At 33.4% G+C, this 19380-nt stretch overlaps 2 protein-coding genes across 4 annotated transcripts; both read left to right on the top strand.

The window, feature by feature from the left end:
* The first annotated feature begins 7665 nt into the window (after positions 1-7665).
* LOC145582998 (protein CYTOSOLIC ABA RECEPTOR KINASE 5-like) lies at positions 7666-12737 on the top strand. Of its 3 annotated transcripts, none has more exons than XM_081640091.1 (8): positions 7666-7852; positions 8782-8956; positions 10727-10983; positions 11083-11209; positions 11326-11599; positions 11870-12002; positions 12132-12215; positions 12305-12737. In XM_081640091.1, the coding sequence occupies exons 2-8, from the start codon at positions 8866-8868 to the stop codon at positions 12437-12439; spliced, it is 1101 nt and encodes a 366-aa protein (XP_081496217.1). In that variant the 5' UTR covers positions 7666-7852; positions 8782-8865; the 3' UTR covers positions 12440-12737. The 3 variants fall into 3 exon arrangements, with proteins under 3 accessions (XP_081496217.1, XP_081496216.1, XP_081496215.1); XM_081640090.1 differs by having other exon boundaries at positions 7667-7857; XM_081640089.1 differs by lacking the exon at positions 7666-7852 and adding an exon at positions 8149-8342.
* Positions 12738-16946: 4209 nt separating this feature from the next.
* On the top strand, positions 16947-17375 carry LOC145580881 (uncharacterized). Its single transcript, XM_081637965.1, has one exon. It carries the CDS (start codon positions 16947-16949, stop codon positions 17373-17375), a length of 429 nt encoding a protein of 142 aa, XP_081494091.1.
* Positions 17376-19380: the final 2005 nt, after the last annotated feature.

The raw sequence follows: 19380 nt of genomic DNA, 5'->3' as shown, positions 1-19380 counted from the left end.
AGAACAATGCTCTTCATTTATACCCTTCACCACATCATTGATAACAGCACACGAAAAATCTTCAAAATTTTGTGAATCAATTTGTGGTGCAATTTGATCTGAAACTTGAGCAAAAAGATTATTATTTTGATTTAAAGGTGTTAAAATTGGAGTTGAAAGATTAGTATTTGAATATGAAAAAAGGTCAAATGAAGGAAAACCTTTTTCAACAGTATAAGGCAAATGCTTTTCAACAGCAGGCGCCTCTTCCATTTCAAAATCTCGAGCATTGTCAAACAGAATATCCTCAATTCCAACTTCACCCTCAATCCCAGCTTCTAAAGGATGATCTCCTTCAACCCTAGCTTCAGAAATATGAGCTCCCTGAATTTCAGCTCCAGAAGGTCGATCTCCCTCAACCACAGCTTCAGAAGGTTGATCTCCCTCAACAACTACTCCAGAAGATCCATCTCCTTTAGAAGGTTGTTCTACATTTGTCAACCTCAGTGCATCATTGACAAAACCACATGCCAAATCTTCTAAAATAGGAGAATCAATTTGTGGTGGAATTTGCTCAGACACTTGAGCAAAAAAATCTTTATTTACATTTGGTGGAGTGTGAATTGAAACCTTAGGAGTTTTATTTGAAAAAAGCTGAAATGAAGGCAACTCCTCTTTAAATTTCTTAATTGCAACAGTTTGATTAACAATCATATTAATCTGTGCCCAAAACGACTGGTCATTGAATAGTGGATCCAACTGAGAAAGCTCTGGTGATCTATCTTTTTCAGGATCGGAAGCTTAGAATCTTCTGCTACAGCTATTGACTGCACCTTAATGGAATCAATACGTTGCTCAAATTGATAACAGATTAATCTCATGTCTCTCTTTAGCAACATGTAGTTTTCCTCAACATCCTATATAAAACAATATAAAAACAAGAAGAAATAAATACTCAATATAAATTAAGTAACCCCCATATAAATAAACAAAAATAAGGAATTAAGTAACCCCAAAATACCCCCTAACATATATAAACATATTAAAGTAACCCTTAGAAACACCAAAACAAGAAATTAAGTAACCTCTATATAAATAAACAAAAATAAGAAATTAAATAACCCCAAAATAATCCCTAACATATATAAACATATTAAACTACCCCCTAGAAGCACCAAGTAACATTTCCAGTAACCCCTTTAAAAATCCATCTAATAAGCCCTTAAGTAACCCCTTACTAATTCTTCTAGTAACCCTTTATGTACCCCCACCCACCAAACAAATAAGTAACCCTACCCACCCAACAAACAAATAAGTAACCCCAACAGAGTATATATAAAGATTACACTAACCCCTAATACAAAAGCAAGTAACCCCAGAAAAAAAAAAAAAGTAACCCAAACAAAAAGAAAAGGAAGAAATACAAACAATGTAACCCCAATAAAATATATACAGAAATTGAAGTAACCACTATGTAAGAAACAAGTAACCCCAGTGAACTCAAACAATAGCAACCCCAAGAAAAAAACAAGTAACCCCAGGAAAAAAATAAGTAACCCCAAAAAAAATAAATTGAAGTAACCCCTAATAAAGAAGCAAGTAATCCCTAATAAGAAACAAGTAACCCTAGTGAATACAAACAATAGTAACCCAAAAAAAAACAAGTAACCCTAGGAAAAAAATGGGTAACCCTAACAAAAATAAATTGAAGTAACCCCTAATAAAGAAGCAAGTAACCCCAGTGAAAAACAAAAAAAAGTAACCCCAAGAAAAAAACAAGTAACCCCAGGAAAAAATTAACAAATAACCCCAAGAAAAAAAACAAGTAACCTCAACAACAAAAAACCAAAAATAAACAAGAAAAATAAATCAATGAACAACAAAACAGAATTGTACTTACATTCTTGGCAACTTGATTGATTTCTTCATTTGATTGAATTTCTTTAGGAAGTTCAAAAGTAACAAACCTTCTAGAACCAACTTGATTCATTGCCACTTTAGGCAATGCTGCCACTTCACGCACTGTTGATTCTTTATTCTGTTCTAAAACATCAGCAATTTTTCCTTCTCTTTTTTTCTTTTGAGATACTTTCTCTCCTTTATTCTTCCCTTCCACATTAGAAGCTTCTTTCGCACCTTTTTTCTTTCTTACATCAACAATTTTTTTCTTTTCAACTGCAACTCCTTTGTTCATCTCTCTCTTTTTTTTTCTAAAATAACTTGTTCTCTTCTTTCTTTTCACCCTTCTTCTGTTGATCTTTCTCAAGCTTCTGTTTCTCCTTTCCATCCTCCTCTCTTACCCCTTGATCCTTCTCAACCTTCTGTTCCTCCTTTCCATTCTCCTCTTCTACCTCTTGATCCTCATCAACAAAAGGCTCCAGCTCTGAAACAGAACCAACTTCAGTATTTGGATATGTTGTGTTATCGAATATACCATCACCATGATTACCATTTTCAACAAGCAATCTATTTCTAAAGTCTTCAATACTCCAGTGTTTAATCAATGGCAGAGAAGTGGGACAAGCGTCAGCATTGCCTCTTAATTGCAGCCTATGGAAATAGCACATTTGCAGCAACAAAATACACCCAACAACATACTTCTGCTTTGCATTATATTTCTTCATTTTTTCAGCCAAATAATCAAGAACATATTGACACCAGTTATATTGGCTAATCATGTCCACATTTTCTAAATCTTCAACAAGCTTCATACCAGCCAATCTATTAGAAGTTGGCGTTAGCAATGTAATCATTGAATACATCACAAAACATTTTTTAAAATCATCATTTCCTAATTTCATTTGTGGATCAGATGTCAACATTTCAGACAACTGCTTCACAGTAACTTTCTGACTTACCCCACCATATTTCATATTCCAAAACTTCTTCAACTCTGAATATACAACAGTCTCTAGAACAGCTAATTTGCCCATTGGGATTCCAAAAACATCATGTACATCAGCTGCAGTTAACTGAAATTGATGCCCACTTAGCAATACAAACATTCTACTAGAAGGATCAAAACACTTGCACAACCATCGAAGCATCCCCCTTGGAAATTCATTCAACTTTATGTGACGCAAGCTTTGAAATCCAATAGCATAAACAACTTTCAAATGATCTTTAGTTAACACTTTCATTAAATCCAACATACCCGTAGGTCTACATCGGACAGTCATCTCATCACCCCTACAAAAAAAAAAGATACAACAAAATAAATAACCAAATAAAAAACAAAAAATAAATAAGTAACCCAACCTTTCTAACCAAATTTTTTTATAAAAAATAAAATAACCACAATCCCTGGAAGCATGAGAAGTAACCCCCCTTAATTAGTAACCCTTAAATAAAATGTAACCTACTATGTAACCCCTTAAATAATCCCTGTAATACCCCGTAATTTTAAAACGTATTTTCTAATTAAGTAATTAATTAGTATTCTCTTAAAAGGGTATTTCAGTAATTTATTTTACTATTTGAATTTTGGAGCCAAAATGATATTTAAATTTGGCGCCAAAATTTTTTTAAAACTTAATTATTATTTTTGGATTTTGGATAAGATTTATTATCCATTTATTTTATTTTAAAACCTAGATTATTTATATATATTTCGGATATTTTAACTAAGCGAAAATTATATTTTAATTATTTAATTAGGAGGTCCGAATTTCCTAAATAATAAGCTATGATTTTCGGATTTTCTAATTGTAGAAAATCTGATTTTCTTAGTGAATAATTGATATTTTCTTAATTAATTATTTTATATAATATATATTATTTACACAATTATTTCCTTAAAACTAGTAAATTAATTCCTTAAATATCTAAAGGGAGGTCTGAAAATATGAGCTTAGGAAAGCTCAAATTTTCGGCCACCAAGATGGATTTCTGGGTGATTTATTTTGGTAAATTGTATTTTTAATTATCTCCTTAAAATCTCTTATTTTCCTTAATTTTATTTTCCATCTCACAAAGATTTGATCATCTTATTTCCCTACCTTATTTCATCCTTGATTATTCTCCAAGTAATCTCTTTTGCCATATTATTTTTCATGACAACACATTTTCCTTAATTCTATTATTCTTAATCACCTTAATATTTAACTTTTCATAATTCTTTAACTCTCTTCTCCAAGTAATTTCCTTAATACTTTTTACCATAATTCTTCCTACATTCTCCTACCATAATTCTTTCATTCGTGAGCCTATAAATACCCCCTCATACCTCTCATATTCTTCACACCAAAACTCAATTCTTTTCTTCTCTCTTATTCTTCTTCTTTTCCTTAAACCTTTTCATACTTTCTTCTCCTCTTTTTACACAAATCCGCCCATATACCTTTGAAGCAAGTTTTCGGGCACTTCTGGTCAGTTTTTGGGGGTATTGATGTTTCACAAAAGATTGTTTCTCTTAAAAAAATCCTTGAGGTTAGGCTCAAGAATCACCCAATTCGGAGTTATATTGAAGGAATTATGGCCTCTGCAAGTTCTGCCTATTCTTTCCAATGAAATTTAATTCTCTTTAATTCTATTCCTTTATCTTCTTCATGGTTAGTTTTCTAAAATACAACTACCTGTTTCAAAGTTATGATTTTCTATTAAAGTATTATTTTAAAAGAGTTTTATAGTCCATGCACATTAGATTTGAGTTTATATTGTGATAACCTTATGGTTATGTTATTTGCAAGGTGTATTCGTGATTGAACTTTGAAAGTGCGAAGTATTGATTGATATTCGGAATCCCTCAATAATGTTATGAGGAACTAGTAACCTCTAAAAAATGTTATGAGGAACTAGTAACCCTTATAAAATAACCTATTAATATATTGAAAGCAGAACTTGTTCCAACATTTATGAATTATGTCAAACAATTAGAAGGAACATAGCAAAACAAATAAAATAAAGTAACCCCTGTGAGCCCTGTCTGACCTGGTAACCCCTATGACCTAGTAACCCCTAACCAACCTAATAACACCTGTGAGCCCTGTCTGACCTGGTAACCCCTATGACCTAGTAACCCCTATCCAACCTAGTAACCCCTATGACCTAGTAACCCCTATCCAACCTAGTAACCCCTAACCATGTAACCCCTAACAGACCCAGTAACCCTGAAATCAACTAATAATATATACAATTAAGGTTATAAACATTATAATAAGTAATAACAACATATGCACACAACTAGTAACCCCTAAATAATGTTGCCCCTATGACCCAGTAACCCCTAACCAACCTAATAACACCTGTGAGCCCTGTCTGACCTGGTAACCCCTATGACCTAGTAACCCCTATCTAACCTAGTAACCCCTAACCAAGTAACCTCTAACAGACCTAGTAACCCTGAAATCAACTAATAATATATACAATTAAGGTTGTAGACATTATAATAATAACAACAAATGCACACAACTAGTAACCCCTAAAATATGTTATGAGGAACTAATAGCCCTTATAAAATAACCCATTAATAAATTGAAAGTAGAACTTGTTCCAACATTTATGAATTATGTCAGACAATTAGAAGGAACACAACAAAACAAATAAAATCTAGTAACCTCTATATTTAGTACAACTAATCCAAAATCTAAACTACAACACAAATAAAGTGAACTAAATCAACAAACAAAAGAAAATGATCAACAAAGACAACTAAAGTTTTAAAAATCAAACTAGAAAACCTAAAATTCAAAACAAAAACCTAGAAACATATGAAATTGAAAAAAAAAACAAAACCTAGGGTTTCGAAATCAAAACCTAGAAACATATAAAATTGAAAAAAAAAAAAACAAAACCTAGGGTTTCGAAATCAAAATTCAAAATAAGTAAAATTTGCATTAAAAAAAATAACAACAAATTACAAATGAAAATCACAACCCTAGAAATACAAAAAAAAACTCAAAAATCAACGAAAAAAGTAAAAAAAACTGGCAAAATAGAATTAACCCGAATTGTCGCCATTTTTAGATGATTCGCTTTTGCTACCCTTGCCATAAACGATTTTAAGGTGCGTCATTGCAGAATTTGAAAGAAGAATTGCAAGAAAAACAAATTAAGAGAGAGAAATTCAAAAAAGAAAGAGAAATTCAAAGATGAAAGGCAGTTTGCAGATAGTGTGCAAAGAGTGGAAGATACAGGAAGATGAAATGGCGGTTAAAAGTTTAATGAGAAAAGGAAAACAAAAATAAATTTGAATTTTTTTTTTTTTAATATAACGGAGTCTGTTATATTAAAACTCCGATCCGTTATACGGACTGGCAGAATGAGCCTCATATTGTGGCTGGCCAAACTTTGTAATGATTTATATGATGAGAGCAAATATAAGAAAGCAATGTTGCAATTAATTTACAACTTCCAAAAACAAATACTTTTTTTTTTTAATTTTTTTTTCTTTGAGGCAAAAAAGGAATACTTGGGTTATTAAAAGATATTGGAGAATTGGACATTTAGGTAGGCTTATTCATGTTTGTGCTACACATATATTCCGTACCACATTTATCATGACAGACGTCAATATAGTCTAGCTTGCATCATACTCCAACTGTTTTTATTTAAAAGTCAAATGTGGTCTTTGACCACTATTTATATGCACCACTTTGACTAATATTTGTGTTGTATACATACGATTAAACATAGTTATGTGGGTATTTGTTAGGATCGTCTCAAGACTCTCAACGCATAGTTTTTAAATATTAACCAATCTTTTGGAACAAATGATTCTAAATTTACATTTCGAGGTTTATACATTACACCCAACACAAATTTGTTGACCGAACCATAACCTCTTCCCAACGCTCATCTTCTTCCCAAATGTCACACCAAAAATGTTCACCCCATAGGCCTATAACACTTCCAAAAAGCAAAACACCGAGTAAAACATCCAACACTAAAAACTAGATCCATTAACGCTTCCCTCCCTCATAATATACAACCAATCTTCAAACCCATTCCTCCCATACCAACCAATAAAAAATCATGAAACCTCAAAGCCAAATCAAGTAACCCTTTTGACATAGATAATTAAAGATTTCGGTTAAACTAACTAAAAATCAATTAACGTCACAACCCCCCAAGTATTCTTTGTGATCTCTTTAAGAGATATGATTCTGAATCTACACATCGAAAACCCACAAATAACACCAAACCGAAACTTGCCCAGTAAACCATTACCTCTTCTGCACACTCATCTCCCTTCCCAAAGTCTCGGCAAGTATACCCTATTCACCTTCAAAAACCACAAACTTTGAGTAGAATACCCAGCACATAGTGCCAACTCCATTAATCCCCTCCCTCGATTCACAACCAATTTTGAATCCGATTCTCCAAAATAAGTCACTAAAAAATCATGAAACCTCAAAACCAAATCAAGACGCAAATTAATAGAAAGTATAGATCTCAAAGATTAAACCATACTCCACCATGAGTGTAATCTTTGCTTCCATACCTCTTAACTATAGATATTTTCATCTTCTTACATTCCTTCAATATAACGGCTAGTACAAAGTATACAGAAACAAAATACAATACAATACAATACAATTAATCAATCAAACACACCAAAAAGATTCCTCAAACTACTCTCACACGGTTCCAACCCACCGGCCTATTCTTATTTTTTCCTTTTTGGTCCGCCCAATTTTTATTTTATTTAATTTCATAAAAATCATACGGAGTATATTTTTTTTCGTAATAATTTATATTTTGCTTCAAATATAATCCTCTAATTTGTATTTGTACATCTGTCTTTATTTCTTGTTTCTTCTTCCTCTTTCTCCCACCTCACCCAAAAATACAGCGAACCAGAAAAATCAAAATTAATTTTCCAAATTAAAATTCAAATTGTTTACCATTTTCTCTCTCCTTGGCCAAAGCCCAGGTAAGGTAATGCCCTTTTCTCCCTAAAAGTTCGATCAAACAACTCATTTTCGATGTCACTTTCCCATTTCGCAAATTTTCGATCTAATTTTTATTTTTATTTTTTGGTTGTTGTTGTTGGTTTTTTAACAACCCCTTTATTATTTTGTGCCTTTTGGTTTCTGGGTATATAGGGGTTCTTCTTTAATTTGACTCTTTTTTGTTGTTGAATTGTAATTGAATTTGAAATTTCTCCTTTTTTTTTTTAGGTTTTTGAAGCAAAATCTTTAATTGGGTTTTTTTTTCTGTTTCGGAATTTTCCCATTTCCTGTGATTAATTTTGCGGGTTCTATTGTTTGCTTTCGACCTAATTAAAAGGTGAAATTTCTTATAAATTATTTTCAATTTTCTTAATTTGTTTTTTTTGAAAATTTGGAATTATTTCCCCTAATTCAATTTGAACTTTGGAAATTTTATTCATGGACGGAAACTTTCACCGACGTGGTTTAGTGGTGAGGATCAGTTGATCCCCTTCAATTTAATTTATTTAATTTTTCAATATTTTTTTTTTGGCTTCTTTTAATTTTATCAGGGGGCTGCATTTTTATAAGATTAATTAATTATTGGCATAAAATCTTTGATCAACTAATTGATATAATGATTATTTGTTATTGATTCATTTGTATGTTGTTTATCCATTTGTTTATAATTCAATTGCTTGATTTTCAATTGATTGCAATTTCTATATATGGAATCAATTTGACTGAATAATGAATGGGTTTTTGGAATTTTGCATGTTTTTGTGTGAATTTATATTCAATATTGTTCTGAATAATATAAGTGTATCTTATTTTATAGTAAAAGTTTGTTTTTAATTGACACATTTTGGTGGTTCCATGTGATTTGATTCACAATAACATGAAATGATGAAATTTTTGTAATGGTTGATAGGCACATGCACCGCCCCCTGGCCACTTTGTACGATTGCAAGGACATTCTCGAGACGATTTAAGTTTGAGAAGGCCAACATCGAGAATGCGGCGGTGGCTTTGTTGTACTTGCCATGTCGAAGAGTCTTACCCATCAAATGATGAACCCCTTAAAAGCCCAAGGAACAATGCAGAAAGTATGTCGTATTTCATCTGTTTTGCGTGATGTTATTTTGAATGTTATAACGATTTATGCGGTTTTTGGGGGGCGTAGGGCAGTGGGGGTGTTGAGGAGGGAATGATCATGTGTTGAAATTAATGAGCTATTGTATGAAACATGAGGATTTTCAGCATGTAAAATACTTTGTGAATTGTGATTAGCTTATTATGTTCTTGATGCTTGATAATGTAACGCTATGTGTGAATGTAGTAATTACATAGTTTGATTGTGATGTTCGAGCTTTGGTTAAGCTATTTAATGTTTAAAATAGTAGGATTAGTATTACATAAACTTTGAGTTTCTGCTGTCAGTCCTCAATTTCTTAGTTTGAGGCAAAGCTGCTATCTACCTGGACTAAATGCCTGCTATCACTTTTCATTTCTGCGAAAAGCAAACCTTATAGCAATTGTCGCCATAATTGGAAGCTAGATAATTGAAGTGATTTGGCCTTGGATGCACTTTTGAGAATTCTTAAGCTTTGCGGATCATGTTAGAGAAATAAAGTATTGATTCCATCTCATTTATGATTAGTGCTGGATATCGTGAATTTTGATGATGCATTTTTGTTGGGTAAACTAGATATGGCTTACTTCAAAACCTGTATTCATGTTTGAGGATATATTTTTCATGCATGCATTTGTAATCAACTTTAAATTGATGCCATATTGCCATGTACTACCTTTTGAAAAACTTGATTAGCCAGAGGGAAGAATTGGTTTTCTTCGAATATTGCAAATAACAATTTATTTTCTGCGCCTCTTCTTAAAATTGAACTTTAGTAATTTTCTTTAATAATGGCCTGTCCGGATCAGTATGCATTATCATATGCAGTGTAATAGTGAATATAATTTCTGATGGCATGCAATTGCATTTGAATATTGAACTGTGAGTGTGAAACAGCACTATCAAAGTGAGAGGGTTGTAACTAGTTGCCTTGATGTTAACTTGTAATTTAATGGCTTGGATAGAAACATTCAATGGTATTAAATGGACAGTTATACACGGTGGGTCAAGCAGAAGACTAATTTGCCAACTCATCAGTGGTCCCCTCAGCTACTTAACTAATCATTTGAACATGAAAGTAAGATGGCTGAACCTCAGGACAATATCTGATATAAGGGAATTAATAGTCTAGTTGCTGAACACTGTCAGAGCTAACATCTTATGAGGTGGCCTTGTTTGGTCATTGGTGGACTCTTGCTGTCAGATGTACAACTGATATTTATATATTGTTGGAACCTTGGAGGTGTTACTGACTTATTCAAACATTATTTTGCTGATTCTATTATGTCCAATATAGCCAAGTTGAATTAGTGATTAAAAAATATGAATGGGCCAAATTTCATTAGCTGCATTCATTTTAATGATTTCAAGAAGACTTTTCTTACTTCTTTCTTTGTATTTTTTAAAAGACTTGGCTTTAGTGTTATTTGCTTGTTGTCTAGGTGCATGCTTTACATGGACTTTTGATGTCATCAATTTGAAGTAATAATTTCTGGTCAATGACTTAATAGAACACTCCTTGGTTGAATAAGCCTCAGATCTGTTCATGGTCAATGATATGGAAAATGTGTTGTAAATTATGTTGCTTGGCTAAAGATAGTATACCTCATCTTATAAAATGTGCTATCATGAATTTTTTAGTGTTTGATACTTTGATGGATCTGAGTTGGAATATTACTTATAAAAATTTTGTAAAGAATTGATGAACCCAAACTTACTTTGCTGCATTTGTTGTGAAAAATAGGAGCTGTAAGGAACCAAAAGCCAACAGCACCTGTAAAGGAAGATGTGCAGAAGTCAGCACCACCACCAATTGAAGTGCCTATCTTGTCTTTGGATGAGCTAAAGGAAAAAACTGATAACTTTGGTTCCAAAGCATTAATTGGCGAAGGTTCCTATGGAAGAGTGTATTATGCTACTTTGGAGAATGGGAAGGCAGTGGCTGTGAAAAAGCTTGATGTTTCCCAAGAACCAGAGTCCAATGTTGAGTTTTTGACACAGGTGTGATTTACTGCTGGAAACTACTAGTATTTAGTTTTACTTTTAATACCTATTAGGCTTTCGGTCTAATCTGCAGGTTATGTTTTTTGGTTCTTGTAGGTTTCTAGAGTATCAAGGTTGAAACATGAAAATATTGTTGAGTTGCAAGGCTACTGTGTAGAGGGAAACATGCGGGTGTTAACTTACGAGTTTGCTACCATGGGATCCTTGCATGATATTTTGCATGGTATGGATAGTTACCTGGATTCACAGTTTTGAAATTTTTCTTATTGGACTGTTAAATAATTTGAAAGATAGTGTGAAATGGATTTTGAAAGTAATATAGGAATCATCTTATTGCAGGCAGGAAAGGTGTGCAAGGTGCGCAACCTGGTCCAGTGCTCGACTGGATGCAGCGAGTAAAAATTGCTGTTGATGCTGCAAGGGGATTGGAATACCTTCATGAGAAGATTCAACCTGCTATTATTCACAGGGATATTAGATCTAGTAATGTCCTCTTGTTTGAAGATTTCAAAGCCAAGATTGCAGATTTTAATCTTTCAAATCAGGCTCCTGATATGGCTGCCCGTCTTCATTCCACCAGGGTTTTGGGCACCTTCGGATATCATGCACCAGAGTAATTTTTTGTCCCCTTAAAAATCTTAGTCAGGTGTCTAACCATTGGGGGAAGGGGCAGGAAAAGTGTAGTATGAACACATTAGTTCTCTGAGTACTTTATGATAGCTGGATCACAACTTACTTATATCCTGAATTTCAATTGTGAAAGCACCCTTTAGGCTATATAGGTGGTGAAACTGTAGTAAATTGTGAAGTTGACTAATGTATATTCTTCTTCATTTTTCTTGTGATATTGACCGTTTGCTTTGCTTTGTTGATAATTGCTCAGGTATGCAATGACTGGACAGTTGACGCAAAAGAGTGATGTGTACAGTTTTGGTGTGGTTCTTTTGGAGCTTTTAACTGGCCGTAAACCAGTTGATCATACCATGCCTCGTGGTCAGCAAAGTCTTGTTACTTGGGTAAACTCTTTATTCCTTTTTACTGAACCTGTGCAAGAGCATTTGAGAAATGATGCTTGTTTTGTCCTCGGCATGCTTAGTGTCTTGTTGTCCCATTAATAGCTAAAGTATATGTTTGTTTTTGCTCAGGCAACTCCAAGGCTTAGTGAAGATAAAGTTAAGCAGTGTGTTGACCCCAGATTGAAGGATTACCCTGCAAAAGGAGTTGCTAAGGTTTGTTTCTTACCTTTCTTCTTATTTCCTTTTCAGTTCTTCAACCTGCTAATTGCTGACATGATTGGAGGAATTTCCTACATTTGCAGTTGGCTGCTGTGGCAGCTCTATGTGTTCAATATGAAGGTGAATTTAGGCCAAACATGAGCATCGTTGTCAAAGCACTCCAGCCGTTACTAAAGCCACCAGCACCTGCACCAGTTTCAGCTCCGGAAGCAACTTAATAAAGAAAAAAATTACTGTCAAATTCATTGCGTTGATTGTGTTAGAAAAATTCTTCGACTGTTTGGTTTCTCCTGTTTCTGGACTATTGGCAGGCTTTTGTTCATCAGCATATATATCCCGATTTTTTTTATTCGTTCCTGAGTTTGTTTGGATTTTAAAAAAAGAGTTTGATGTCTCGAAAATCCGTTGCGAGTCTTTTTTGTGCTTTTACGGATTACTTGACTGTATGAGAAGAATAGATAATGTGATCAAATTCAAAATTCAAAAACGTCAATAGACGTATACTTTCTTGTTGTATCATTTTTCCCTAATCCCCGGCGTATACTCATTACTCGTATTTATTTCAGTCAAGTCTTGAATGGTTGTTGAGACTACTTGATTATTAAGGAACAGCGTAGAATATGTTATGCAAAAGTCATCTACTTCAAATTTCCGCAACTTCTGCTAGCTATGTTATGCAAAAGTCATCTACTTCAAATTTCCGCAACTTCTGCTAGCTTCCTAACTGTGTTAAATCTAGTCAACTTTGATTGGACCAATTATTACTTTTTGCCTTAGTAAAAGATAAGCAAGCTACGGAGCATGGTTTAAAATGTTCTAACATTTTGTTAGACAAATTGCTAAGAATTTGCATTGTTTGAAGGTATGCATTTTTAATGTATAAAATTGACCACGTGAATTTGATGGAATAAATTTTTTGAAAAAGTTTTAGATTTGTCTTGATATGGACTTGGTAGGATTCCTTGATGTACAATTTTAAGCATATACTCCGTATGAATTACTTAAGAATTTTATACATAGGGGATAATTTTGCAATGGCTACAATAATTTTGTGGCCACTACAACTTTTAAATCATGGTCGTACATTTGTCCTCCGTGTTGAGTTGAGGCAGTTAGTTGACTTGAAAAAAAATAAAAAAATAAACCTTTAAACTAAAAATTAAAACTGCATTATCCCCTTGCTTTCTAGATTACATTATTAAATTACTCCATTGCTTACCATGAATTCATTGTTTTCATAGGTATCCGTACATAGTAGAAATTAAAATAATATATCTGACAAAGTTTCACCATTGCTCATCTCTTCTATATACCTTGTCTTCCATTTTCTGTAATCTAATGTTTATGTTATTCAATCTAATAATGTTGTTTCATCATATAATTTGAATTCTTAATGTTTATATTATATGAGTTTATGTGTGGAAATTAATTCTCAATCTTCTATCAATGGAGGAACAGTTATACGGTTATGCCATCATTAAATAAATTGATGAAGTTTATTGATTTTTTTAATTAATTGGTAAAAGCAGTTTTTTTTTTTTTTTTTTTTTTTGGGAATTAAAAAAAATAATTATGGTTAAATAATTGAACGGATAGATCTCCTCTAAAAATAAAGGGTCTAGATTAAAAAGAATATAGTGGCTACAATTTTAATATAACCATTGAATAGTCTTCCACTAAACAGGTAAAAAAAAGTATTTCCTTCGTTTTTTTAATCACAACGTTTGAAAATTTTTATACACATATTTGATCTTCTTTAATGATTTGTAAATGCAAAAGTATATTAAAGTTATAAAATGTGCATTGACATGGATAAATTTTGAACGTTGGATTTTTTATAAAGAAAAACCAAAGGAAGTATACAAAACATTAATTTAAATACAAATGAAATTTAGAGCCGCTCCTTTTTTCTTTTTTTCTTTTCTCACTCCTCTCTTATTCAGGGTTTTCGTTTTCTTGGCCGTTTAGGCCGAAAATAGTCTAATTTCCTTTCCCACCCTTTTTCTTTAATTCAATTTTTTTTTTTTTTTTATTTTGTTTTACGTTTTGGTTTGTTTGTTTTGTCCTCTCCATCTGTGAAAGTCTGTCCCAATTTTCTGGGTTTTTTCCAAATATATATATATATATATATATATATATATATATATATATATATTTTTTTTTTGGATTTTGATTCTCATCCATTGATGGGAATTTTATTTTTAGGGTTCTTATAATAATTGGGAAGGTGATTTGGATTCCTATGGGTCTGGGATTTGTCATCAACTGGTCGATCAAGGGCCTATTCACATTTACTGAAATGAGCTGAACTGAACTGATTGGAGTTGAACTGAACTGAACTGATTGGAGCTGAACTGAACTGAATATTTTATGAGAGATGGAAATTAGGAGCTGAACTGAACTGATTGGAGCTGAACTGAACTGAACTGATTGGAGCTGAACTGAACTGATTGAAGCTTAACTGAACTGAACTGAAATTAAGTAAATGTGAACAGGCCCCAAAACATCAGCGCAGATAGCGGAGGTCTCAAGTTGGAAAGATGCAAAGACATCGAAAATCATTGCTTGCGTCAAGTTTGAAGTGGTGGAGTATGAGATATGCCAAATATGCAAATTAGTTATGATTTTGATTGTAAAAGTTATGATATTTTCTCTAAATCTATGGTTTACAGATCTTTATTATTGTAGATGCCGTATGACTATTATTTAATGATATTATTACTTCCTGTAAAAAAAAAAAAATTACAAATGAAATTTTTTGTGAAAGTGTTTATAAAAAAAGAAAAAAAAGAAAAAGAAAATCCTCAAACCTGGCCTGAAAATGGGCCATAATACAGTAGCATTTATAGGGGTAATCCAGCCCACCCAAATAAACAAGATGTAATAAAAAAAAAGGCAAATTGAACAACTTTGGTAAATCAATTACACCAATCTCCAGTAAACTGATAACCCCCTTTCAGCTCTCACTCGCCATTTAAGGCTCTGGTATGTTTCTATTCTACACTCCTTTATTTTACTTACTTTTTTTTTTTTTTAATTTTCATGCTTATTTCAATTTCAACTCTATGTTATTTTAGTTAAATTTCACTCTGAAATTTTAATCTAGTATGTTCACTCTGGTATGTTATTTGTTTAATCTAGTATAATTCTGGGTGTTCTTGAGAAATATGGTGGTAATTTAGCTTTGGCAGTGTTGTTAGTGGTGGTTATGAGGTCTACAGTTTTACAGATAAGGAGAAAGAGAAAGAGGGTAAAATTGTAATTTAATGCATCAATTTCTTGGAAGGAATTTTGCTAGATGGTTGATTTAAGATTAGGGAAATTCCCAGTATTATGCATTGATTTATATTATAAACAGTGATTGTTGATCCAATGCTTCGGGTGAATCCAATTCCTTGGGTGTGATGGATAATGAAAATAGTTAGTTAAGTAGTAATCCGATTATGTAAAGGGGAGGGATTAATCTCCTTATACTGTTTGTTTATCTTTCAGTGTTTGGAGCAGTGTATTTGAATTTCAAGTTGAGCTCAGCTCTCTAGTGATGAAAATGCTTGGTTCTGAATGTAATTGGTGTAGACCATTTCGTCGAGATGCTTGTTGTTGTTTGCCAATAACAATGTATGGGTTAAATTGTGAATTTTCCATGTTCGGCATGGAATGTTGATCATATCTCACACTGCTTTTGTCCACATGTAAATGCTAATAAATCCTAAGTAGTCAAATACTTATGTTTTGCGTGTTTACCATAATCTCGTACCCTTATAATGTGTTGGGGCTCTTATACTTGTTTAATCTTTACAAGATTTAGCTGGTGGATTGGTGGTAATGGAAGAGGTGAGGGTGTAGAGAAATCTGGGGGTATCGAAATTCCTGTGGGGTGTGATGATAGTGAAGTAATACTTGTAGATGATAGTTAAGTAGTCCCGATAATATGAAAAAAGTTAGTTAAGTAGTATTCCCGATAATATAAGGTGGAGGAATTGTAATATGGAAAAAGTTAGTTAAGTACCCTTATACTGTATCTGTTTCAGTGTTCAGAGTAGTATATCAGAATTTCAAGCTGAACTCTCTAGTAATGAAAAGGCTTGATTTTGGATGTAATTGATGCATACCATTTTGTCGAGCTGTATGCTGCTATTGTTTGCCAATAATCTGTGGATTATATTGTGTATTTTTCACATTCGGTTTGGAATGTTGATTGTAATCCACACCGGTTAATACTTATGTTTTGTGCTTTCAACATTATCTTGTAGCCGTTTTTTCAGCTCTGGTTCTACAGAAAATCTGTTTTAATTGCTGCATAATGTGTTGGGGCTCTTATACTTGTTTGGTCTTTACAAGATTTAGCTGGTGGATTGGTGGTAATGGAAGAGGTGAGAGGATGTAGAGAAATCTGGGGGAATCGGAAATCTGTGGGGTGTGTGGAATCAGTGAAGTCTTTTGGGTTAATTCTGTACAGAAAATATTAGAGAAATGAGACCAAGAATTTTCAAACTAAATACAACAGTTAAAAGTTATGAAGATTATTGATTTTCTTGTCATCTATTGTACCCTCTAAACAATAGGCCCCTGTTTCTTCAGCAGCCCTATTTCGACTGTTAGCCATTTAGGTGCTAGCTCGTAGTATTTACAGTAATGCTGTAGGGCTCTTAATTTCTAAGTTTGGTCTTCCAAAATTTTGCTGCAGGAAAATTGGCAGAAACAAGCTAGGAGCCGTGTTCAGTGATGGCCAGTGTTCTGTTTTCACCAACATTTCACAGCTCAACTATCCGAACCAGCACAAAAGTTAAAAGGCGTGATCATAATCTTGGCAGAGTTTGTTGTGTAAAGGCAATGAGAGTAGAGAAGTCTTTGGAAGAACTTTATCAGATAAGGGTAGAAAGAAAAGTATCTCCCAAGAGATTAGATGAGCTTGGTGTATCAAGATGGTCAGTATGGAAGACCGGAAAATGCAAATTGCCCTGGGACTGGCATGTGGACCAGCTTGTCTATATCGAAGAGGGAGAGGTTAGAGTTGTTCCGGAAGGGAGCAAAAAATATATGAGTTTTAAGGCTGGTGACCTTGTGCGCTATCCCAAGTGGTTCGAGGCTGATCTGTGGTTCAATGACTTTTACCAGGAGCGTTATAGCTTTCGAGCTTATGGTGATGACTAGATGTAAGATTTTTCGGATTCATATAGTGTATGATTTCAGTAAAATTAGGACAGATATTGCTAATTAGATGTAAGAATTCTCTGTTTTGCGACAATTTTGCAACTGCACGACTGCACACTAGATACAGTTCAATTTGGCACTTCTAAGTTCCAACTGTTCTAAGTTCTAATCCTCTGGAGGAAAATTATGCTGTACAGAGTACAATGGAATAACTGACTCAAGCTCTCCATGACAACTAATTTCAAACAGCTTGAGCTAAAAAGAGTGTGGATTATCTTCGTTTCGTTATGCGACTTCTAACAATATCTCCTCAAGATATCTCCTAACGAGCCATTGGAAAAAAGTCATTGGTTCCCCATGAACGTTGAACACCACTAGACGAAGCCTCATTCATAGAACCCGAAGGCAGTTGTTGAACACTATTGTAGTCAATCATCCTTGAAACATCTGGACCGGCAATAAGGTGGCGCATCTCATCATTTTGATGGTCATTGGTTCCCCATGAACGTTGAACACCACTATACGAAGCCTCATTGATAGAGCTCGAAGGCAGTTGTTGAGTATTATCGTAGTCAATCCCCCTTGAAAAATCTAGGACGCGGATAAGGTGGCGCATCTCATCATTTTGATGGTCATTGGTTCCCCATGAACGTTGAACACCACTATACAAAGCCTCATTCATAGAGCTCGAAGGCAGTTGTTTAGTACTATCGTAGTCAATCCCCCTTGAAACATTTGGGACGACATTAAGGTACCGCATCTCATCATTTTGATTATACTCATTATTTGTATCATTATCTGTAAATTGACCAAAAAAAAAAAAAAGAGATGATTAATAATTAGGAAACGTCAAAAAGCATGCACGAAACACGTATTTTTTTTTGTTTACAAAAAAAGATGAGTTAAGATATGTACATGTTGCACCTTCACATGGAGTTTGCACTTGAGTATCATCACAACGAAGGTAGTTATGTATGTCTCGAAGTCTCGAGCTAACATCTTGGAGCGAGAACAAATGACGGTAGTAGTTCGGATCGGGATGAGCTTTCATTATATAGTGATAATGCTTCTCCAAAGTACCTGGTTTGAATTTTAAAACGTGCAGACTGCAAGAAAATAATTAAACAAGATCGATCATATATGGTATACTATACTAATGTATTTGTTTGTAAAGTTAACATAAATTTATATGCAAAAGATGAACATATATTTTGTATACCCTAAGGAGGAAGCTTGGTTGTCTGTGAAATCGTAAGGTGCCTTCTTCCAAACTGTATGTTTACGATGATGTGAGTCATGTGACGGTGAATCATTTTCGACGAAAAGTAAGGGTCTGTTCTTCAGCTATTAAAAAAAAAAGGGTCATATAAGTATGAAAAACATCCATATAAGTAACGTAAATATAGTTAAGCGTGGATCTACAATTTGTTCCACAATAATTAACATACCTCGAAAGCAAGACATCCTAATTCGCCATTGAACGGGATATGAACCTTCATATCTATAATATCTGACCAGTTGAACTTGATTCGTTTTTTCAGCCGCTTATTGTCAATTAATTCTTCCAATTCCCAAGCGAAATATGATCCTTTGGGGAAACCTTTGCATTTTATAGTCTCTGAACCATCTATTATTATTTTCTGTATTATGAGAAATATATGTACCAAAAAAGAAAAAAAAGTAGGTGTCACATTTAGTTTTATCATGAAATACAAGAGAGGAGTAACAATTAATAATGATAAACTGATGCAATGTAATATATATAGTATTAACAGTTGATAAGTGAAAGTATAACTATGAGGTTCGAGATTAGAAAAGATGAAATTGAGAGAATGAAATAGAAAAGCTGATAATAAGAATTACCTTCCAAGTTCCAATTTGAAGAGACATAGCTTTGAAGCTAAATAACGAGTTAGAAGAGGTTACATTGGGTGGAGATGGATTCACCAAATCCAACAATCGATCATCAATAGTAAGAGTTAGATCAAGCTCTTTAGTACCCCTA

This window comes from Chenopodium album, chromosome 15 (genome assembly GCF_948465745.1).
Source record: "Chenopodium album chromosome 15, dcCheAlbu1.1, whole genome shotgun sequence".
NCBI classification, from domain to species: domain Eukaryota; kingdom Viridiplantae; phylum Streptophyta; class Magnoliopsida; order Caryophyllales; family Amaranthaceae; genus Chenopodium; species Chenopodium album.
This window is presented reverse-complemented; position numbering and strand designations above follow the sequence as displayed.